The following is a 25,116-nucleotide window of genomic DNA, read 5'->3' as shown; positions in this document are numbered from 1 at the left end:
GGCCATAATTCAGGAAGTTACGATCCGATATGCACAAGATCTTTGGGTTATAAACATGTATTTAAAGTTTCATCAAAATCTGATCCAAATTGTGAGCTTTAGAGGGTCCACAATCATTTTGTCCGGTAGTTTTGGTCCGATTTCACAAAATTCGAACTCAATCGTCATTAAGGTGTAACAGTGATATATTCAAACGTTTTTTTAAATCGGAATAAAATTGTGATTTTTCGTACAATCAGGGGCCATAATTCAGGAATTTACGGTCCGATATGCACGAATATCGAAAGGAACCGTGATCTTTGGACAGGCGTAATTGTCGGCAATTATCATTCAACAGAAACCATTGATTAGAATTACTCATTAACACATTCCAGATTATCTGATTGATACTCAATATAATTTTTGAACACCACTTTCAGTTTTATTTTGAAAATTGCAATGAGGGATGGACAGTATAATCCCTGTTCGAAATGTGTGAAAACCCTTACCCAATAACCTCTGTATTTAGCTGATATAATTACTTGACTAGTTCTCATTTTTCTATATAATGTCTTTTGTTTCCAACCTTTCCACATTTTCTGTACTAATATAGCTAAATCTTCCATTTTATCTCTTCTTCTTTCTTCCATATCAAATAACTAAGTAGAAATATATATTAAACAATATCAATACTGACTGACAAGTAAATAACTATGCCATGAAATTACAAATCGATGTTTTACTTTCTACAAATACATCTCCTCTCCAATCTTACTAATAACTGATAAGGCAAAAACCAGCAGCTGCCAGGTGGGATACGCCCACATTTTTCAAGAGATGGATAGAGAACAAGCTAAAAGATAGGTTGCCAGGCAACGAAACATCTGCCCATATCTGTTCCTTTGTACTAGGTAATTGGGGGCCTTTACAAGGCAGTTCCATACAGATCAGATTATAATTTTTGCCGTTTGAGGGTTCACAAGGTTCTACAAACTGAAACAAGGGTCTCAGCTCTGGAAGTGATCTACAGAAATTGTTGAAATTTGACAGGCTTTTTTGTTTTACTGATTTAAATAATGCATATAAATTTCATACAGAATAGATGATCACTTTTGTCACAAGGTTAACAACCGCCATAACTCTAGAAATAATTGACGGAAATTGCTGAAATTCAATAGACCTCTGTTTCACAAATTTAAATGATGCATATAAATTTCATACATATTGGAGGATAACTTTCATCAATCGAGCATTAACAAGGTTGAACAAAGTGTGACAAGGGCCATAACTCTAGAAGTAATAAACGGAAATTGCTGAAATTCAACAGGATTCTTCTCTTTACTGACACATGCAAATTTTATACAGATCAGCGGATAACTTTTGATGTTAGAGCGTTCACAATGTTCAATAAAGTGAAACAAGGATCGCAACTCTAGACGTAATGAACAGAAATTATTGAAATTAAATAGGCTTCTTCGTTTCACTAATTTAAATCATGCATATAAATTTCACAAAGATTGGGTGATAAATTGCGGCGTTTACAGCATTCACAAGGTTCAATAAAGTGAAACAAGAGCCATAACCCTAGACGTAATAAACGGAAATTGCTGAAATTCAATAGGCTTCTTCGTTTCACTAATTTAAATAATGCATATAAATTTCAGAAAGATAGAATAACTTTTGGTGTTAGAGCGTTCACAAGGTTCAACAAAGTGAAACAAGGGCCATAACTCTTAGACATAATAAACGGAAATTATTGTAATTAAATAGGCTTCTTCATCTCACTAATGCAAACAACATATATCAATTTTAAAACAACTGGATGATAACTTTTGGTGTTAGAGCGTTCACAAGAAATTGTGGACGATGGACGGACTGACGGACCGACGGACCGACGGACGGACGGACCGACAGACGGACCGACAGACGAAAGGATAGACGGACGGGGCCGACGGCAATATACGTCCACATTTCTATGTGGGCGTATAACAAAAAGCGATTTTTCGTAATATCAAGGGTCATAATTCAGGAAGGTACGACCAGATATGTGCGTATATCGACAGGAACCAAGATCTTTGGGTTATAAACATGCATTTTAAACATGCATTATGCAAGAGCAAAATCTGCTTATTACAAGTCTTTCTTTAGGCCTGAAATGTTATCTAAATTATCAATTAGACATTAATTAACTTATCCAGACCATAATAAACTCTCGATGTCAAGGCTAGCCTTCGATGTAGGCTGGATTAGATTCCTATATGCCGCTAACGCCCAAAGATAATTAAATCAGAAAAAGTGGATAATCGAGACTATGCGGTTTTTATTAATGATTTTAGTAATGATAACCGAGACTATGCAAAAATTTCACCAGCTTCTTTCTCGACTCATAGTGGATCAATTTGACTGAAATTTTCAGCAAATTACCTTTACAATATCTAGTTTTAAACTATTATAGTGAGAACTGCCATCTCTTTATCTTATCTCCCATAATGTATCTTTAAGTTTCTTCAAAATAGGCTAAAAATTGTGACCTCTACGGGGTCCACAACCTTGATATATCATATTTTTACGATATTTGAGTATCAGGGGCGGCCATTTTGTCTGTTAGTTTTGGTCCTTTTTTTTTATGAAATTCAAACTCAACCATCCTTAGGGTGTAACAGTGATATATTCAAACGTTTTTTTAAATCGGATAAAAATTATGACCTCTATAGGGTTCACAAGCTAAAAACGTGATTTTTCGTACAATCAGGGGCCATAATTCAGGAAGTTACGGTCCAATATGTGCGAATATCGAAAGAAACCGAGATCTTTGGGTTATAAACTTATATTTCAAGTTTCATCAAAATCAGAAGAAAAATGTGACCTCTAGAGGGTTTCCAACATTCATATACCTTATTTTTATGCTATTTGAGTATGAGGGGCAGCCATTTTGTCTGTCAGGTTGGGTCAGATTTTTAAGAAAGTCGAATTCAACCATCCTTAGTGTGTAACGGTGATATATTCTAACGGTTTTTAAAATCGGATAAAAAATTATAACCTCTATAGGGTCCACAAGCTAAAAACACGATTTTCCGTACAATCGGGGACCATAATTCAGGAAGTTAAGGTCTGATATGTGCCAATATCGAAAACAACCTAGATCTTTTGGAGATAAACCTATATTTCAAGTTTCATCAAAATCGGATAATAATTGTGACCTACGGGGGCGACGACAATATATGTCCATATGAAAATGTGGGCGTATAAAAATTGTGACCTCTATAGGGTCCACAAGCTAAAAACGCGATTTTTCATACAATCAGGGGCCATAATCCATGAAGTTACGGTCCGATACATGCCAATATTGAAAGGAACAGAGCGAGATCTTAGGGAGACAGACAGGGGCGACGGCAATATACGTCCACATGAAAATGTGGGCATATAAAAATGCGATTTTTCGTACAATCTGGGGCCATAATTCAGAAAGTTACAATCTGATATGCGTGAATATCGACAGCAACCAAGATCTTTGGGTTATAAATATGTATTCCAAGTTTCATCAAAATCGGATTAAAATTGTGACCTCTAGAGTGTCCACAACCTTGATATACCATATTTTAACACTATTAGCTTACAAGGGGCGGCAATTTTGTACAATCTGGGGCATTAATTCAGAAAGTTACAATCTGATATGCGCGAATATCAACAGCAACCAAGATCTTTGGGTTATAAACATGTATTCCAAGTTTCATCAAAATTGGATTAAAATCGTGACCTCTAGAGTGTCCACAACCTTGATATACCATATTTTAACAATATTAGCTTACAAGGGGCGGCAATTTTGTTTGATTTTCATGTATAACTCAACCTTCATTACGGTGTATCAGTGATATATTTGAACGTTTTTTTAAATCTGATAATAATTGTGACCTCCAGAGGGACCACAAGCTAAAAACGCGATTTTTCGTACAATCCAATTTGCGCAAGTTTTATCAAAATCGGTTCAAAATTGTGACCACTAGAGGGTCCACAAGCTAAAAACGTGATTTTTCGTACAATTAGGGACCATAATCCATGCAGTTTTGATCCGATACATGCCAATATCGAAAGCAACAGAGATCTTTTGGAGATAAACCTATATTTGAAGTTTCGTCAAAATCAGATAAGAATTGTGACCTGTAGAGTGTCCACAAACAATTGTTCGGATGGACAGGGGCGACGGCAAGATACATCTACATGAAAATGTGGGCGTATACAAATTGACAAAAAAATGGATAATTGCCGATAGAACCATCTTGCCCCCCCCCCCCATACCTTTCATCAAAAGAAAAGATAGGTTGCCTGACAACGACACATATGCCCACAGCAGATAAGTCGTCCAAGCAGTCCATAAAGGTTTTTTTTTATTTTGTTGGTAATGGGAGCATTTACAACACTGTAACCTACTTTCGAATTTTTTTTTTTGGGATAATCATCATCAAGATGTTGATAATAATTAAAACATTCTCTAGTATGTTAGTAGTAGATCTAAATTGTGTAAGGGTTTAGTGGAGAAAGGGTAGTGAATTGAGTTTTGGGTTATGTGATGTTATCGGCTTTCATTTAATTTCTATATTGATTATTTTCTTGAATATCTGTAACAGATGTGACAGTGTATATCAAAGTGAGTCAGAATACGCAAAATCTAATTTTGGACTAGAGACAAAATAAGTGAAAATATTGATTTTGATCGAAATTGAGATTTTCACAAAAATGAGTCTATAAATATACTATCTATTGACACAAAAGATCAAAATAGCAATAAGAGATTTTAGAACACCTTTATTTAAAGGAGCTAAATCGCTAATATTTGGGACAAAGAAATTGACAAAAATGGGTTGCAACGCATATAATAATGTAATATGAATGTATATAAATTGATTTACATTCAATCGTTTCTGTTTTTACTGTAATTTCTAATCAGATAGGTTCGGCGAAATACGCCAGTATTCTCAATCGAATTTCAATCTCTAGCGACTGGTTATTCCAACTTACGCCAATAGTATTTATTGGACATGCTCTCCAGATAAGGATATAGCGTCGCCGTTTGACATGACTTGTGGAATATGCCTAGCCTCATTTTTCGAGTCCCTTATTACAAATAGCACTGAAACGTATTATGGTACACGATTTGTGTACCAATTGTAGAATGTTTATTTTGTCTTAAATATTGGATATCGGAAGGCCCTCTTTTCCCGGTAAGATCACAACATCAATGTTGATTTAAAACGACAAATAAATCGTGTTTTCAATGTCGAAGATTTTGGATGATATTGAGTTAGAGACTTAGCTACTTTAAACGTTTTGTAAGAGTACCGGAAATTGTTAGATCAAGACTAAATAATAGAGTGTACGAAGCAAGGCCGCTGTTGAGCGAGGCCACATGTCAGTCAATTTAATTGAAAGTTCGATATATACGGCCTTGATATTATGTTTAGTTCTGGTTAAAATGAGAGTTTGGATGCCGGTATTATACGCTCTTCTGTCACTTGCGTTTACAGAAAAGTTATGGAAATTGATAAACATCGTAGCTAACATCACCCCAGTTGAATTGCAGCCCCATTGGATCACTGTTTCCTATTTCAATTTGTCTGCTTCGGGAGTTACGTAGGCCTACGAGTTACGGTACAAGAGTACATGCATGCTAACAAGAAGTCGGCTATAATTATGCCTCGTTGATTTGGTCCATTCCTTTCAAACTTTCGCTTCTTATCTATATATTCAAAGTCTTATTTTTAATTTGTAGTAAATATAAATGTGATACGAATTGAATTGCAACCCCGTCTCAAAACCGAATAGGCTAACTGTACCACAGCCATTGAAAATGTTACTTGATAATGGAGATTATGTAGGTGGAGTTAACGCCTGTCAATCAAACGATCGACCATTCTCGCAGACAGTGAAGAGAGAGTTGACTCCTATTTCTAGTCAAACATTACAATGGTAACAAATTTGTTGAAAATAAAGTAATTTGACTGAATTTTATAATCATATCTACGTTGCAAAGCACCACAGAGCAGTCAGACTGACTGAATGTTCAGCGCTATAGAAAACGATTGTCTGAAAGCCTATTGAGATTACTAAAATTATTATTAGACTTTCACCTTCGTATTGTTATTACTAAGATTATTCTTCTTCCTTATTATATATTTTTTTTGGGGGGAGCCTATTTCTCAGCAACTATAAGAGATAGAGGTCTGAAGTTTGGTTTTCTCTTGGAAAACTGGGTGGTGGTTAGTGCTTAAATGTAAAACGAAATTTGTGCGCATACCAGAAATGCGTCAAATCTTTAACGTGCACGCAAATTGAAAATCGAACACAATTCTGTTAATTCTCAACCGATTTTTCTGATATTTACATTTTTGGATAGCCGGAGACATTTCTGAGTAGATAGCAGTTCAAAAGCGTCGAATTTTAAAACTTTGTTGCTTTGATTTTTTCGGTGAATATTGGAAAATGTTCAAAATTTTTTATTTTTTTTATTTTTTAGAATTTTGAAATTCTGATTACATTTTGGAATAGCTGACATCAATCCGATTCCAGCGATATAAGTTTTGTTTTGAAATTCGGAGTTTGATTTTGTCCAATTTTGGCGAGTTTTAGTCAAAATTCAATAACTCTAAAACGGCTCCAACGATTTTTATGAAACTTCAGGAATATAAAGTCGAGAGTATAATCCAGCCCTTAAACATAAATAAAAACAATTGAATCACCGGAAGTAGTCAAGAAATGTATCCGAACTTTGACAAAATTCAGAAAAATGGGTGCGGAAAATGCGATGTACCAATTGTGTTTTTTCCGATTAGTTAAAGCTTTATATCGTTTAATAGCCAGATGGTACTTAAGCGACAAGTTTCTATCAAAAAATAAACCAGCGGCTGCCGGGCAGAATACGCCCACATTTTCGAGAGATGGATAGAGAACAAGCTAACACGAAAGTGATTTTTCCTACAATCAAGGGCCATAATTCAGGAAGTTACGGTCTGATATGCGGGAGATCTTTGGGTTATAAACTTACATTTCAAGTTTCAACAAAATCGGATAAAAATTGTGACCTCTATAGGGTCCACAACCTTGATATACCATATTTTTACGCTAATTGAGAAGGAAAGGGCGGCCATTTTATCTGTCAGTTTTGGGCTGATTTTCACGAAATTCAAACTCAGCCATCCTTACGGTGTAACGGTGATAGAATAATACGATTTTTTAAATCGGATAAAAATTATGACCTCTATAGGGTCCACAAGATAAAAACGTGATTTTCCGTACAATCAGGGGCCATAATTCAGAAAGTTACGGTCTGTTATGTGCGAATATCAAAAGGAACCGAGATCTTTGGGTTATAATTTTACATTTCAAGTTTCAAGAAAATCGGAAAAAAATTGTGACATCTATAGTGTCAACAACCTTGATATACCATATTTTTACGATATTTGAGAACAAACAGCAGCCATTTTGGGCCGATTTTCATGAAATTCAAACTCAGCCGTCCTTAGGGTTTAACGGTGATATAATAATATGTTTTTTTATACGCCCACATTTTCATGTGGACGTATATTGTCGTCGCCCCTGTCCATCCGGACGTCCGTCCACAATTGTTTGTGGACACTCTACAGGTCACAATTCTTATCTGATTTTGACGAAACTTGAAATATAGGTTTATCTCTAAAAGATTTTGGCTGCTGTCTCAATATTGGCATGTCAATCGGATATTAACTGACCGCCGGACGGACGGGGGCGACAACAATATATGACCACATTTCAATGTGGGCGTATAAAAATGAAAGTCAATCGGATATTAACTTTAGCCTCTAGAGCGTCCACAAGATTTTTCAAAGTGATCAAGGGCCATAACTCTGACAGTAATTATCGGAAATCGCTGAAAATCAATAGGTTTCTTCGTCTCATGACCTTAAACACTGTGTATAAATTTAAAGTGAATCGGATATTAACTTTGACCTCTAGAGCGTCCACAAGATTTTTTGAAGTGATCAAGGGCCATAACTCTGACAGTAATTATTGAAAATCACTGAAAATCAATAGGCTTCTTCGTCTCATGACCTTAAACACTGTGTATAAATTTAAAGTTAATCGGATATTAACTTTGACCTCTAGAGCGTCCACAAGATTTTTTGAAGTGATCAAGGGCCATAACTCTTGCAGTAATTATCGAAAATCACTGAAAATCAATAGGCTTCTTCGTCTCATGACCTTAAACACTGTGTATAAATTTAAAGTCAATCGGATATTAACTTCAGCCTATATGTGAGCTGCTCCCACAAAACCAGTCTCTTGGTCATTTTTATGAAAAATGAGTTGATAGCATATTTGCATAGTGTACAGTCTGAGCTTTCCAAAAATGTAACTCTTTTTAAATTAGGACCAGGGATAAGAATTTTATGATATTTTGAAGTTTGTGGGTGTTTCGAAATGGGAAAAACGTCAAAATGAGAAAACGGACTTCAAAGTTTTGGGACATTTTCAGAAGAAATTTCACTCAATAATCCTTAGCAACCTTTAATTTGGATATCTAAACCCATGATTTTCTGATAGTATAAACCAAAGACAACACCCAAGGCGTGGTTCCAACTTTTGTCACATTTTAGAAAAAAGGCCAAACCGGGAAAAACAGTCTATTACAAACATGCTTCTTTTATTTTGGATTTAAAGCCAATAGCATAGCATGTTGTGAACTAAAACCCATTTATTGTGAATCTTGTTTTAGAACATGTATTATGGAAGTGTTAAATCTACCTATTGCAAGTCTTTTTTTAGGCCTTAAGTGTTATAAAAACTATTAATAAAATATTTATTTACATGACCAGACCATATTCAACTCTCGATGCCATTTTATGGGTCGGATTTTCAGTACATACATGTAAAAATTGTTCGACAATTTAATGAATTAAGTTAAAAACGGTGAATTGAGGCTCAGCCTCGAACAACCAGTACGGTGATTGCAATCGGTGCACCCATCTTATCAAACCGTCAAAGGCTAATATGTTTTTGAAGTATGTTTGAAATCTACAATTACAATCAAGTAATTTACTTGCATCACAAATTAACACAAAACTATCAAAATCTACACTAACCATAAAATCTGTATCACTCCCATTAATAGAAAAATTTAATGTATAGGCCTATCTTCAACATGGTATAAGCCTTGACATATCACCATTTTATAATGGGAGCCACGATGACTAAGTGAGTAAGACGTTGGCTTGCTAGCCTGGAAGTCGCGGCTCGATCCCGGTGATGACCTAGAAAGTTCATCAGGGTTTTCCGGCAGGGTTTCTCCTTTTCAGTAGTGCAGGATGAAGGGACTGACAAGGACTGTCTAGCCGTTTGGGTGGGATGGAAAACCGAGGTCCTGTGTACACATAGGCGTGCGGGTAAAAGATCCCTTGGCAGTTGGAATTCAATATAAGAGAAAGCCATCCTGGCAAAATTTCTTTCGTATTAAGCTGTATGCCAGGGCTGGGGTGATGGTAATGGAATGTAAAGGCCGTAATGATAATGGGAGATTTTAAAAGTAATGAGTAATAGAATTAATTATGTTCCAAAAATCATGTAATGGTCAATTACATTTCAGTTACATTGTATGACACATAATTATTTTTAATATAAGCCTCAAATTTTATAGCACCAAAGAATAAGTGTATCTGACAAATCAAATTCATTCTAATTTTAAGAAAAAGATTTAAATCAGTTTAGCAAAATAAATAAGAAGGCATTAAACATTTCCTTTTATTAATACTTTCACTTGGATGTACAGGGTTCTTTTCTTAGACATGTACCGTATACTAATTATTACTATTAAGTATTAGCTACGGGAATGATCTGATATTTACCGGTGCAAACTCGTGTTTACTCATTCGAGCGTATACCTCCTTGAAAATACATCTACATTAGTCCAAGAATACTAATTTAACTATAGAACATACGTACTATGCCAAAAAGAATCCATTTATTTAGCCAAATACTTGAAGTAGCGATTTTTTTCGGTTCACTGACCACATGACAATTGAATGACACTTCCGACTTATTGGATCTCTCATGTCCTAGTTGGCATTATTTATACTTCTGCTTTATTAAAATGTATTTCAATAAGAAAATCAATGATTCCTTTGGAAAATCAAAGTATCTGTATAAGAAATTTGTCAAGATGCATAGAAATTGAGCAGAAGCAGGGATAGTTCTTACGGTAATCAGTCGAGTCAGGTGGAAAAGTGAGCGCGAAGTCACGTGACGTAAACAAGCTCTTTCACGGCGTGAACCTTTTGAGCGGGGTTATAACAGTCTCAATCATTTAAGCTATAAAATATCATATATAGGCCTAACATAAAGATTTCGTTTTTCAATAGTTATGTTAAATATCAAATAGAAGGTTTAGTACTTTAGAAAAATCGAACCCGCCATCGCCGATACACTACTATACAGTGTCAGTAGTACTAGTACCGTGTAGAAATTCATCATTCCGGCGTCTTAAATACCGATTTGCTTGGCTGAATTCAGGAGTCGTGCAACATGGGCAGCGGGTCTAGACTTGGATGACATTTTTCAAACTTTTTAGTTAATATTAATACGAAATGACGAAATTTTCATTCATAAAACTATTGAACAAAAGATGAATTTGACAGATTGGCAAGTCAACAAATCTGTGTTTACATCCTCGTTGCGCATGCCCATGTTACACATCGAGCGCGTGCAAGAGCTTTAAGCCAATGAAATCGCGTATTATCATCGGGAGGTCAGCCATTCGTGGCATTGAAAAGGTCTACGGTTGATCTTGTTAAACTGACTCTGATTCATTACTGACAAAGAATTTGCCTTTGTTTACTCCAAATATGGAAAGTTAAGTTCATGACCTTTCAAATGACGTATGGAGATTAGCATCAAGCACCGCGTGCGTTTTCAAAACATTGGATTACTTTTGTCGATTTTTTCACAGAATAGACGTCATTTCTTGGGCCTTTTTAATCAGGTAGGCTCATAAAATACCCCCAAAACACCATTTCCAGTTTTCAGATCGTCAAAATCCTTCTCAAATAACAAAGTTCTTTTGTATTTCTTGATGTTCCAACCTCAATCTCAAAATCGACAATTTGACCAAAATTCATTGTTAACAATGCTTTTGTGCCCGTAGCACAAAATGACGTCTTGCGACAAGCGACTGATATTGTGGGAGCGACTCACATATTGGATGCCGAAGTGCCGGACCGACCGACCGACGGGGGCGACAACAATATATGACCACATTTCAATGTGAGCGTATGAAAATGAAATGTAATTCTTTACCGTCTTCGGATTTCGAATAAATATTTTTGATTTGCCAAAAGCATATTCTTCTGTTGGTATCATCTGACTTTCTAGTATTGTCTTAGCACCATCTTTGGGTTCACCTTTCCATAATGGCCAGGTTTCTTTAGCCAACATCTTATAGCGATACAAAAATATTTCATAAGATTGTCTGAATGCATAACCTGCTCTTTTTACCCGTACATTCTCCATTAAACTAGAACCATAAACAAAGTATGCTATAAATATAAATATGTATAGTGATACATACAACATAAAAAATAAATGCCTCATTCCAATAAGCACCCATTTCTCTTTCTTTTTTGGAACTATTAACAATAACACAATAAACAACATAAAACTAAATTATCCCACAGGTGTGTTATCATAGTAAACCACTGAAGTATTAAGGTAGCAATGCAAGGGTTTTCAGAACCAGCAGTTGCCTGGTAAGATACACCCACATTTTGTAAGAGATGGATAGAGAACAAGCAAAGAAAAAAAAAGTGATTTTTCGTACAATCAGGGGCCATAATCCTGGAAGTTATGGTCTCAAACGACCTTAAACACTGTGTATAAATTCAAAGTCAATCAGATTTTAACTTTAGCATCTAGAGCATCTACAAGATATTTCAAAGTGATCAAGGGCAATAACTGTGGCAGTAATTATTGGAAATCGTTGAAAATCAATAGGCTTTTTCGTCTCATGACCTTAAACACTGCGTATATATTTTAAGTCAATCGTATATTAACTTTAGCCTCTAGAGCGTTGACAAGATTTTTCAAAGTGATCAAGGGCCATATCTCTGTCAGTAATTATAAGAAATTGTTGAAAATTAATAGGCTTCTTCGTCTCATGACCTTATACACTGTGTATAAATTTAAAGTCAATCAGATATTAACTCAATGTGTGCGTATAAAAATAGAATAAAAGGCATATTTTTTAAATCACAAAAAAATGGCCGATAGGGTAATGATCGTATCAAACGGATGTTTGTCTGAAAGTCGACAATCTGATGCATCATTCAAGACAAAAAACAAAACTATATGGGTGTCCAGAGTTGTGCGTAAACTAACAGTGAAGTTGGGTCAAAATTACATGCAAATTTGGGCTTTCTTTCGAACAAAATTACCATCTTGAGTTGCTTTGCTCTTCGAAAACTTCCAACCCCCACTTCAGCACTTTTTATTAATTTTTGCCTGGTCCTCTCACAAATTCATTCTTAAATTTCTTGCAAACCTTCTCATAATTGAGCATACAAGCGGTTGTATTGTGGTGAACGTAATTAATGACGCTGAGACTGGTATGTAAACAATATTTCCGCCCTAACAATGGGTGGCCGTATAAAAATTACAATATAAATTTTTCTCCTGTAACTCACCCAAGATATCGTACTTGATGTCTAGTAAGGTCAACGTCCAACACCTGAGCCTTTTTATCATCATTTGGCTGAATATCATAAAATAACATTTTATATATAATATGGATTATCAATATATACAGTCTTTTATGATGTTGGTTACTTAAAATTTGGTCTATAAAAAAACATTGATTGAATTACGAACTCTTGACAACCCCTGGGCCCTCTTTCACAAAAACTTAAAGCTCCTTAAAATCATCTTAAAGTAAAATTTCATCCTAACTTGAGATAGATGCATTTCACAAAACGATTTTAAGCATATTAGATAAAATCCACTAAAATAATATTTTAAGTTAAAATTTTATCTTAACTTAAAATAGTGGTATTTCACAAAAATATTTTAGGAACAATTTTAACTAGACCTGCAAGCAGCACTGAACCGGCTTTCAGGAATCAGACAGGAAGAGTGTCATACAATAGCCGATCCATCGAACTACCAAACTATACTTTTAGTGGAACGGCTTGGTAACATTTTTTTTCAGAATTGATACTTGGTGGCAGAAAGGCTCATATTTTGTACATAGGAGGCCTATAGTATCCTAAACATAAAATGATCAGGAGGCAGGCCTAATTTCATTTAGTTAAAATTTTACAGGCAAATGAATTTTTCAACCATATTAGATCAAGGCAACCCTTTCTCAGACGACACAAATGACCTTCTGAAATTGGATACAAGGGTGATTTTGAGTGAGGATGTTGCTGACAATGTGCGTAAAGCAGAAGCAGCTGGAAGGAAGCAACATAAAACATTTGTAGAAGAACGGTTGACAGAATCCTCCTCAAAGTTTTATGACAACATCTCAAAGAACAATTTCACCTTACTTGACAGTGGCATTAGGAAGTCATCTTCTAAAAAAAACAGAATCAAGGTGTCAAACATGAGGAAAGATGTTCAACTCTTCTCTAGATTGTACGTTTCTTGCCAGAACAGAGATGGTGATATGGAAACATTCTTTCAGCATGAGAATCATGCTTGGCCACCATAGTTGTTTTGATTCAGTGACATCTGACGGAGAAATTGCGATTTTCGCAAGAGTACCAATTTTTTATTGTTTTTTTTTTCAAAATATCAAGATATTTTTTCGACTACTTCCAGTTTACAGATCATTGTCGGGGTACATTTAGCAAGTGGTATGAGAACTTAACTTCCTGTACCAGAAGTTTCAGAAAGATCCAATGGACAGTTTTTAAAAGAAAGGAAAATTAGAAGACCATTATCAGATATTTAATGATATTTTAGCAAATAATTGGTAGTCTGACTCCATCTTGTTTAGGACTAGTTAGATAGTCCTGGATCTGACTTTGGTTCTGTAGGAAAGTTTGAGTAGGGAGAATTTCTTTGAAGAAATGTTTAGTAGGTAGCTTAGTCAGTATTTTGGACTTGGGTGGACACTCACCATGTGGTAGGTTATTCCCCTATGACGTAATCAAAGATGGCCGCCGACGTTATTTCAATTTGACCTTACCTGCTATAGTTTTCTTTTAATATCTATGAAATAAAAAACCATTTGAATATATCACCGTTACACCCTAAGGATAGTTGAGTTCGAATTTCGTAAAAATCGGACCAAAACTGACAGACAAAAAGGCCGCCCCTCGTACTTAAATAGCGTAATAATATGGTATATCAAGGTTGTGGACTCTCTAGAGGTCACAGTTTTCTTCTGATTTTGATGAAACTTGAAATGTAAGTTTATAACCCAAAGATCTTGGTTTCTGTTGACATTCGCGCATATCGGATCATAACTTCCTGAATCATGGCCCCTGATTGTACAAAAAATCACATTTTTAGCTACAGGTCTAGAGGTTTTTAGCTACAGGTCTAGAGGTCACAATTATTCTCTGATTTAAAAAAAAAATGTTCTGCGGGGTTCTGGGGGTCCTCTCCCAGAAAATTTTGAAAGCAGGATGCCTGAAAACGCTATCTGAGACAATTTCTGAGCATTCTGCAGAGATGAACGTACCAAGAATAAATCAATACGAATACGGTAAAAAGTAGTTATGAGGGCTTAGAGTGCAGGTGGACTGGTTATATTACAAAAGTTAAAAATATTTATTATTAAACTTTATAAATATAAACAGTAAACCACAGATGATATGAAATGATTAATCAAAGAAGTCCTCGCAATATAGGGTTATAGGTAGGCTACTAAATTGCCGGTCACGGATGAAAATGTGATAAATAATTTCTCAAGTGGCCAGCTCTGAGCATAAGCTGCTGAGGTCATGAAGAGATCATTCTCAGATCTGGGTTACACCAAAGACCGGGCATTTTTGAACCAAGGGGAAATATCCTGAGCCTGAAAATAGGACTCAAGGTTTGGGCGACGCCGACAGAGTACGGCGGGCGAAGGCATACGCCACATGCGCTACAGGTGCACATTTAGCGGGGGTCTTGGTGCCTCCCCCGGAAGATTTTTTAAAATTAGGATGCCTCAAAATGCTATCTGAGACCATTTCTGGGCATTGCACATCGGCATGTTCGGAAATATAGGCTACATTTCCCGGGCTGAAAATAAGACTTTTTAAATTTTATCGATGCATTTTTCTGGGGTGGACGAGGCATATGAACCCCCCCCCCCCCCCAGTGAAAAGCCCCCCCGGGATCTGTGGCCTTGTGTGTAGGATGGGAGGAATAGCGTTTTACCCCAAAACGAATTGCAAAAGAAACCAATAAAGTTTGGTTCAACGATACATATATCAGACAACATCATACTCAAATTCGGCCATGGCAAAATGATGTAATTAACATTCAATATGGGGAGAGAGAGAGAGAGAAATGGGGTTTAACGTCCACTCGACACAAACTAGGTCATTTCGGGACTAACATATGGTTTAATTTTATTTCAATAATTCGCTTATGCATAGGGGTCTTGAGCAGTGGGAGGAAACAGGAGGACCCGTCGAAAACCCACGAGGTTGGACAGGCGACCCTACTCCTTGTCACGTACAACCAGGGATTCGAAACCACGCCAGTCAACTCAATCACAGACTTTATGATACATCGCGCGCACGCTAACCATTCAGCCATCCAACCCCCCCGATAAGGGGCGAAATGTGCTGAAATAACGAATTGGACCAAAAGAAACCCCCTCAAAAAAATGTATTTTCATGACAACTATTTCGCAAAATGACTTTTAGCTATAAGGTCTTCGACGTCTCTGAATTTAAAGCTAAATTTTTTCCTATTGGATATGTCATTTATATGGTTTTCAGTGTCGTTGGGTACAATTTTGATCTCCAAAATAAAATTCAAGAATCCATGATGACAAATGAAATCCCAAATGTCGGAATTTTAATTAATTGTCATTAAATTTTTTACTTCCGTTAGATATGACATGTACAATATGTCTTATAGCCTATAGGCTAAGGGTTTAATGGGTGCAGAGTTCAATTTCTATCCACAAAACTAATTATGAATAGTCCAGATGAGGTAAATTTAAAACTATGAAAATAGAATCCAATATGGCGATTTTTGTTCATTTGGATCTCCCTTGAAAAATAAAGATGTCAGAGTTACTGAGTTCAATACGGGGTTCAAAAATTAATTTCCGATAAGATTGTCAGACATAGAATTTGTGCATAGGCTGAAAACATCACGACATATCATAGAAAGCATCATTTTCAGTCAGTTTTTCAAAGAAATTTTGCGCCTGTGAGAAGAGAATCCCATCGGAACCCATGGACCTTGGGCCCCCGGTCCGTCCATGGTATCATCTAGACCGATAATAACCACAGGTAGACAATAAACAGGCAGAAATGATGAACCTGCAGGGTCCGGTGGTGTTCTCTTCAAATAGGCGCAAAATTTCTTTAGAAAAATTGACTGTAAATTGTGCTTTATAGAGTCTATCTTGGTCTTTCTAGCTTCTGCACATCTAATTTGCGGCAACCTTAGCAATTCATCAAAAACGACATAAATTCATGATTAAAAGGTGACACCAAATTACGCAAGAACATTAACTAGTTTTGTGAGGCCTGAAAAAAGGAGGGGAAAGATGGGAAGTTAAAACGTGTTGCAAATTTCTGCAGTACTTGATTACTTTAATCATCAGTAGAAATAGGCCATATAAAATAATAATTTGTATATTATTTTACACTCATTACAGCTACAATAACGAAAGAAAAGTATGTGTCCGTTTTATCCAAAAAGCAATTTATTGTCTTTTCATGCAGAACGATATGGGGTTAAATGGTGTATGCCTTAAATTATCTTATAAATTAACAATTGGTATATTGATCGAGTATTTTACAGCGACAAGAATGTTTCCGTTTAATAGAAAATTCCAATAAACAATTTATTGTTAGTTTGAGGGGAAAGTGCTACAGGTGGTAGATAATATCTAAATGTTGGTTAAATGCATATTTTCATAAACTTATTATGCAGATAGAAGTTTATATGGAAGGTCCACTTGATTATAACATAATATTTTGTGTGAAATAGGCGTCCTGAATACAATACAACATAGGCGGCTTATGAAATTTTGCAGTAGTTTATTCATCCTTTGATTCTGTGAAATAAAAAAAAAAATTTTGCCACCACAGCTGGTTTGAATTCCGCGTGCCCAGTTTGCGATATTTTAGTGTGTTACGGTAATAATGGTCTTAAAATGCTTCTATTATAAAGGTAACAATTATTATCGTGATACATATAAATATATATATATATATAGGTTTTATTGACGCTAGGTATATGTTTGCTAATTTCATTTTGAATTCGTGTGAGAGATTCCGCTTAGTGTATTTCTTCACAGTCGGAAGATACTACATCTTGTGGTAACTATGTATTGTGACATCACATATTGTGGTAACTATGCTTGACATCATTAATTAGTATGCACAGATAGTTCTTTATATAAAAAGACAAAACTTCTTTTTTGAGTGTTATTAAAGTATTCTTATTGTTGTAGCACTGTAAATGTGTTAATTTTCTTATATTTTTTAACTTTTTAAACGTTTTCTCTTAAAAATGTGGTATGTGTTTTCTTGAAAATTAATAAAAAAAATTACCAATAATATACTCTTCAAATAAATTCAAATAAACAGCTTCTTTCTGGCCTTCATTTCATAGAAATTGACGGAAAACTAGAGCGGGTAGGATAAAATTGATATAATGTCGGCGGCCATATGTGATGACGTCATTGTGGAATAACCTACCACGTGGTGAGTGTCCACCCAAGTTCAAAATACTTACTTCAGCACCCACTAAACGTTTCTTCAAAAAAATTCTCCCTACTCAAACTTTCCTACAGAACCATAGTCATATGCTGGATTATAGAAGCCTATTCAGAAATCAGAAATATAACGATTTTTCGACTTTTTTCAAAGATTGTGGCCTTTTTTGGACCATTTATACTATATTGAGGCTTTTAAATTTGGAATCACACCAGTGATGGGATTTCATAATTTTTCTTGTCAGACATTTTTACCGAAACTAAAGGGACAGAACTCTTATCATTATTTAAGAAGGCAGTTTTTAGACCACACACAAAAATCCTGTGTCGACAAAATATTCAAATTCGTCTTATACGCCATTTTGACTTATATACGGAGGGTAAAAAAATGATATTCCGAAATTTATTTGGCAGTAAACGTCGCTCTACCTCATCGAGTGAGTGACACCATCTGCTAAATATTCGCATTCGATTTTAGCATGCGCTATTGTCTAAAAACAATTAAGTACTTACACTATTTCTATCGACATATTTGTCAACATTGCCTAGCGTATTTATTTCTTTATTTCTAAAAAAAACATAAACACCATTCCAAATATAATCCGAGAATATGCCATCAAAATAAAATCTTTTCTTCGACATTAGACGTGTGAAATTTGTCACGTATTCATTTCATAGTTTCACGCGTCTCACGAGATTTCAGTTATCGTACTATAACCGCCACTCGGCAAACCTGAGCAGATTCCATTTTTTTAATACAAATATTTCAAAGTCTGAAGCTGTTTTTCTTTCAAGTCTATCAGATTTTCTTCAAACAAGGACAACTTTGCTCTGAAAATTCAGAACACGCTTCGAACGACATTTATAACTTCTTTTTAAAACCGGCAAGTTTTCCTAATAAGTAAACTGGAGCCGCATCGCAATTGTACAGGCACAGGTACATATCACTTACCGTCATACAGCCAAGGCTAGATGTAGAGTAACGGAATCTGCCGAGGTTTGCCGAGTGCTGTAATCGCGTGCAATAAGAAACAGAGTTAGCAATGTCTAGTATTTTTCGGATATGTGTGTGTGTGTGAAATAGCTTTATTTAACGCTCACTTCCACTGAAGTGATATCGCAGACGAGTTATCGGATACTTATTGATTTGGGGTGTTATGTACAATTAGGATATGGGTCAATCACGTAACTTAAGTTTATAATCACTGTTATTGGATTGATACATATCCCGACAAAGGAGAAGCAATGACTTCTGTTCAGGATTGGATTGATGAATTGTCCGATAAAGGATTAAGGCAGATTAACTAGTTAATCAAGGTAGGTGTTTGGCGTATAACACGATAAATACGTTGATCAATTAATTACATAATGAATCCTGCGTGTTATCAACGATAATCGGGTCGAGTGGTAGTTATACACTCAGTAAACTATATTAATTTTGGAATTTTGAATATTATTTACCATGTCTTGATGTCCGATTGGGCATATTCCCGGTCAGACAACTTTGGGCATTTGGAAAATAACCTCGGACAAGTCCGGAATATACGGGCGAAATGACATCCGGGATTCACACCCTAGACCAACCACTGTTCGGACTCTTAAGTAACAGAAGTTTAAGAAATTAAATAAGAGTAGTTTTCGAGATAAAAGCGTCTGAATTAGCTCCAAAAAGGAAAATACTACATTTTCAGCATCCAATAATATATTGCCTAACCAGCGAATTTGTACCATTTGGATGTCATAAGATCGTCTATTATTCGAGCTATCCAATGAGACTTTAGTTGTTTTGATTCGGTGAAATCTGGCGTAGTTATCACTTTTTTCGCAAGATCACCATTTTTTTTTTACTTTTTACGGTTTTTTTCCTCAAAATATCAGAAATTTTATCGACTACTTCCGGTCTTTGGATCATTGTGGGGATAGTTTTAACAAATTGTTTGGATACTTAACTTTCTGTACCAGAAGTTTCAGAAACATCCATTGAGCTGTTTTCAAATCAAAGAAAAGATAGGTTGCCAGGCAACTAACCATACGCCCACAGCTGCTAAATCGTCCGGGCAGTCAACAAGTGTTGGCGCATAATTTTACTTTTTTCGGTAATGAAACATTTATAATACAACTCATGAAGTAATTATCAGAAAATCATTAGAATTTGTTTGGTTTTTATAAAGTTCTGCCTCATTGAAAATCAATATACTTGTTCATCTCCAGATCTTAAACTCTGTGTATCAATCTGAAGTCAAGCGGATGATAACTTTAGCCTCTAGAGCGTCCACAAGATTTTTCAAAGAGATCAAGGACCATAACTTTGGCAGTAATTATCAGAAATCGTTGAAAATCAATAGGATTCTTCGTCTTATGACCTCAAACACTGTGTATCAATTTAAAGTCAATCGGATATTAACTTTAGCCTCTAGAGCGTCCACAAGATTTTTCAAAGTGAAAATCAATTGGATTCTTCGTCTCATGACCTTAAACACTGTGTATCAACTGAAAGTCAATCGGATATTAACTTTAGCCTCTAGAGCGTCCACAAAATTTTTCAAAGTGATCAAGGGCCATAACTCTGGCAAAAATTCTCGGAAATCGCTGAAAATCAATAGGCTTCTTCGTCTCATGACCTTAAACACTGTGTATAAATTTAAAATCAATCTGATATTAACATTGACCTCAAGATTTTTTGAAGTGATCAAGGGCTATAACTCTGGCAGTAATTATCGAAAATCGCTGAAAATGAATTGACTTCTTCGTCTCATGACCTCAAACAATGTGTATAAATTCATTAAAGTCAATCGGATATTAACTTTAGCCTCTAGAGCGTCCATAAGATTTTTCAAAGTGATCAAGGGCCATAAATCTGACAGTAATTATCGGAAATCGCTGAAAATCAATAGGCTTCTTCGTCTCATGACCTTAAACACTGTGTATAAATTTAAAGTCAATCGGAAATTAACTTCAGCCTCTAGAGCGTCCACAAGATTTTTTGAAGCGATCAAGGGCCATAACTCTGGCAGTAATTATCGGAAATCGCTGCAAATCAATAGGCTTCTTCGTCTCATGGCCTTAAACACTGTATATAAATTTAAAGTCAATCGGAAATTAACTTCAGCCTCTAGAGCGTCCACAAGATTTTTTGAAGCGATCAAGGGCCATAACTCTGTATATAAATTTAAAGTCAATCGATTTTTGGCGTACCATAATTTATTTTCTAACCATCGAAATCGTATCATTCAGATGTCATATGATAGTCCATTAATGGAGCTATCCAACGACACTTTAGTTCTTTTGGTTCGCTAACATCTGATGGAGAAATCAAGTTTTTCACAAGAGCGCTAATTTTTTTAATCTTTTTTTTTTCATTTATTGAATACTTCTGGTATGGAGATTATTAATAACCGGTTTGGGCAATTAAATAGTCGCAGGGCTCTGTAATGATATATTACATTATCTGATCAAATAAAATGCCAACGAGAAATCCTGTGTTCAAAAGTGCCAAAATTGCAAAAATGTCAAAATATCGAAAATTAAATTTCAATAACTCAATACATATTATACATTGTTAGAATCGTAATTAGGTCAGCTATCCGAATGTGTAACCTTTTTGTAAAAATCTGTTTGAATAATAAAGTAACAGAGCATTTTCCAAAATTTCACGATTTTTCGACTTTTTTCTATTTTCAGTCCCTTTTTATCCTATTCCAGACATTTCAAAGTCTTATTGGATGGCTTCATGCACACCACTATCGAATGGACTTGTAGGTTAAAGACCACATAAGATTAAAAATCTTAATTGAATGTACTTATAGCCAATGGTTCCTATATCCATTTTACGGCAAGTTCAAACCAATCTGATTAAAATTAATTCAGCTATTGAGGTTTAAGTATCCGAAAGCCAAAAACGGTTTTCAAATTTTCAATTACAAATTGGCTGGTGATTTCACAGGCACTACACATACTATATACATTATCTATACAATACACACCACCAGTTGACAAGTGTGTACTTGTCGGTCCAATTAACATGTGACTGGCATAATCATAATCACCGAATTATCGTCTTGCGTTGCTTTAGATTAGTCATTTGTGATTGGAATATTTTAGAGTGAATCTAAAATGCTGTATCATGCCGTAGATCCATTTAAGGTGCCACTGTTTATAATGTAGGCCCCGTGACAACTGAAGACGACCTAAGCAATTAGCGCATTTACCGGATAATTTTGAGCTCTCTATAAGTACAGAAATACAAATGGTGCCAGTCAATTGTCGATATGCTCACACTGAGAATTGCTAAAGGGTGAATCTGTGCACAGCCACCATATAATTCTCAGTCATGGTTGTTATTTGTACGTGTATCGAAAGAAAATTAATTTTCCGACTATTATTCGGTATTACCGCGTTAAAACTGTAAATAAGGTGTGTTAATTAACAAGGGTGAAAAACTGTCTGAGAGGTGAGTTAATTAACGCTAGGGGTGAAAAAATGTGCGACAGTGCATTTTCAGTAGAGGTGTGTTAATTAACTGACCGGTACAAAATGAATGTCAATGTTGTGTATTGTTTAATTGGTGTGTTTTCTCGCTAGTTGCGATAACTGCATCAAAAGGAGTATAATCAAGGACCAACAGGCTTTATCTGACACATACGTGTTACATCAAAATTTGGGAAGTAAAACTGTTTAACCGTGTGATTTATCATTTAACTGTGTGATTTATCATTCGACCGTGTGCTTTACGCAGGTCTTTGAATAATTAAAGACAGGTCTTTTGACAGGTGTGTGTGCTCGCTATGATCTACATTTCTCTCATGTGTCTTTTGTATTGCGTACCATATATATAAAGTTGAATTTAATGAAATAAAAATACGGACCTTAATCTATCGTATACGGAAAGAAGAATGTAATGTCGTCATTTATAAATACCCAGCAGCCAGTGCCCAATATGAATATTCACGGGAATATAGAGAGTAAATCCAGCAAAAACAACAGAAATATATTTCTGCTTTATTACTAAAAAGACGCGCACTCACTGTTTGACATTTATCAATAGCAATAACCATAAAACAGAAATCTCCATATTGATAAATAATACTGCACCGAACAGTGGTAATTTCCACACAAATGATATATTTAAACTAAAATTTCTTTAGCTTTTCACTAAATTTACATCGCCTACACTCCAACGATCCTCATTCCAGAACTTGTAATTTATAATATATTTAAACTAAAATTACTTTAGTTTTTCACTAAATTTACATCGCATACAATCCAACGATCCTCATTCCAGAACTTGTAATTTATAATAGCCGCTTTTATGCAATTACAGAATTGTCCCGTGATCTAACATATCAAAGAAGCACATACGCCCGATATGACTCATATTCATTTTTTGAGACATGTCTTCTATTCTTACGACTATACTTGGTGTTTATACTGCGTACCATATAGTCACGCTACTTATAAAGTTGCATTTAATAAAATAAAAATATTGACCATAATCTATCGCACGAAATGCAATGTCGTCATTTATAAATATCGAACAGGTAGGCCCCAATTTAAATATCCCCGTGTATAAAGCGAATAAGCAAAATTTGCCATATGTAAATATACTGATTCTCGTAAATATACTGATTCTCGTAAATATACTTATTCTCGTAAATATAATTATTATTTGTGTCTTCAAATTTGTACCATTCAAATGTCAACCCAACCATTTTAGACTTCACGTCTAACCGTTTCACACATAGTCCGTGCAGAGCAATAACAGCTCCTTGGTCAAAGTAACAGTTCTATCACATGTAAAGGCGTGCACGAGCTTATTCGCGCGTATTGGAAAACTGTTCGGCTGCTTTATTTGAGAAGATACTAATATTACACTATAAAATTTGTCAATTTTTTCTTTGAAAATTCTGACAAATTGGTAGCTCTTCGGGAAGGTTGATCATATCGCTTACCCTGTTTGTGTATTGTACGTTTTTATAATAGCTTGGAAATAATTTATGATATCTGAATACTTTCTGAAAGATGTTAGTTTTTAATAGGGCATTTTTTTTTATGATAGTCGGATATCAATCACAGATATCAAATATAAATCACATTAATTAGATGAACAGCCCAACGCAGCTTTGAAATGAAATGAAATGGGGTTTAACATCCTACTGTTCTGCTCCGTACTGGGCTAATGAAGACGGGCATATGCCATACAGTGTGCTATGAGGGAAATTTTGCCCGGACAGCGGCACTAGGGCCTATTCTTATATCAAATACCAATTGCTAAGGGATCTTTTACGTGCACGGCAATGTGTACAAGGGACCTTGGTTTTTCTTCCCATCCGAACAACTATAACAAGCTATAATTATGTTCTTTCAGAAAGTATTCAAATATCATAAATTATTTGCTAGCTATTATAAAAACGTACAATACACAACAGGGTAGGCGATATGATTAAAGCTTCCCGAAGATCTACCAATTTATCAGAATTTTAAATTTTTTGGGGGGACAAATCTTATAGTTTAATATCAGTATCTTCTCAAATAAAGCAACAGAACAGTTTTCCAATACGTACAATTAAGCTCGTGCATGCCTTTACATGTATAAATAGAACTGACAGCTGTCCTTGTCAGATCCTCCGTCAGAAAGTATTAAAATATCATAAATTATTTGCTAGCTATTATAAAAACATACAATACACAAACAGGGTAGGCGATATGATCAACGCTTCCTGAAGAGCTACCAATTTATCAGAATTTTCAACAAAAAAAATTGACAAATTTTATAGTTTAATATCAGTATTTTCTCAAATAAAGCAACCGAACAGTGTTCCAATACGTCCGAATAAGCTTGTGCACGCCTCTACATGTATAAATAGAACTGACAGCTGTCCTTGTCAGATCTTCCATCCTGCATTACCTACAAGGGGGAATCAAGCAGGAATATCTGGATGAAATTTCTCGGCTAATGCAGGGATCAAAAACCCGACCTCCAGGCTAGCGAGCCAGCGTCTTACCCAATTAGACATCGTGACCCCCAGCGAAAGCAGCTTTGAAACAAACCGCATTGTAATTTTTGATTAAACTTCACATTTCATTTAGACCTTAGACAATTACGTTTCCAACTGGTACGGAGAAGTAATTCAAATTTATTATTATCATCGGAGAGATGTTTTGCAAATAAAGGAGACAAAGTAATATTAATACTATAAATCGAAATTTTGTTACTATATATTATT

The 25,116-nt window shown here is 35.3% G+C and overlaps 1 protein-coding gene across 1 annotated transcript in view; it reads right to left on the bottom strand.

Moving 5' to 3' along the window:
- Positions 1 to 25,116, bottom strand: part of LOC126820653 (unconventional myosin-Ib) — a 287,803-nt gene that overhangs the window by 184,551 nt on the left and 78,136 nt on the right. Inside the window, exons 13-15 of the mRNA XM_050548748.2 lie at positions 12,681 to 12,748; positions 11,299 to 11,515; positions 489 to 638 (exon numbers count right to left, since the gene is read on the bottom strand). Of these exons, the coding sequence (XP_050404705.1) occupies positions 489 to 638; positions 11,299 to 11,515; positions 12,681 to 12,748 (435 nt within the window). The remainder of the gene's footprint in view (positions 1 to 488; positions 639 to 11,298; positions 11,516 to 12,680; positions 12,749 to 25,116) is intronic.

Source organism: Patella vulgata, chromosome 5 (assembly GCF_932274485.2).
Source record: "Patella vulgata chromosome 5, xgPatVulg1.2, whole genome shotgun sequence".
Taxonomy (NCBI): Eukaryota; Metazoa; Mollusca; class Gastropoda; family Patellidae; genus Patella; species Patella vulgata.
Note: the sequence above shows the minus strand (reverse complement) of the source record. Positions and strands in the feature narration are given on the sequence as shown.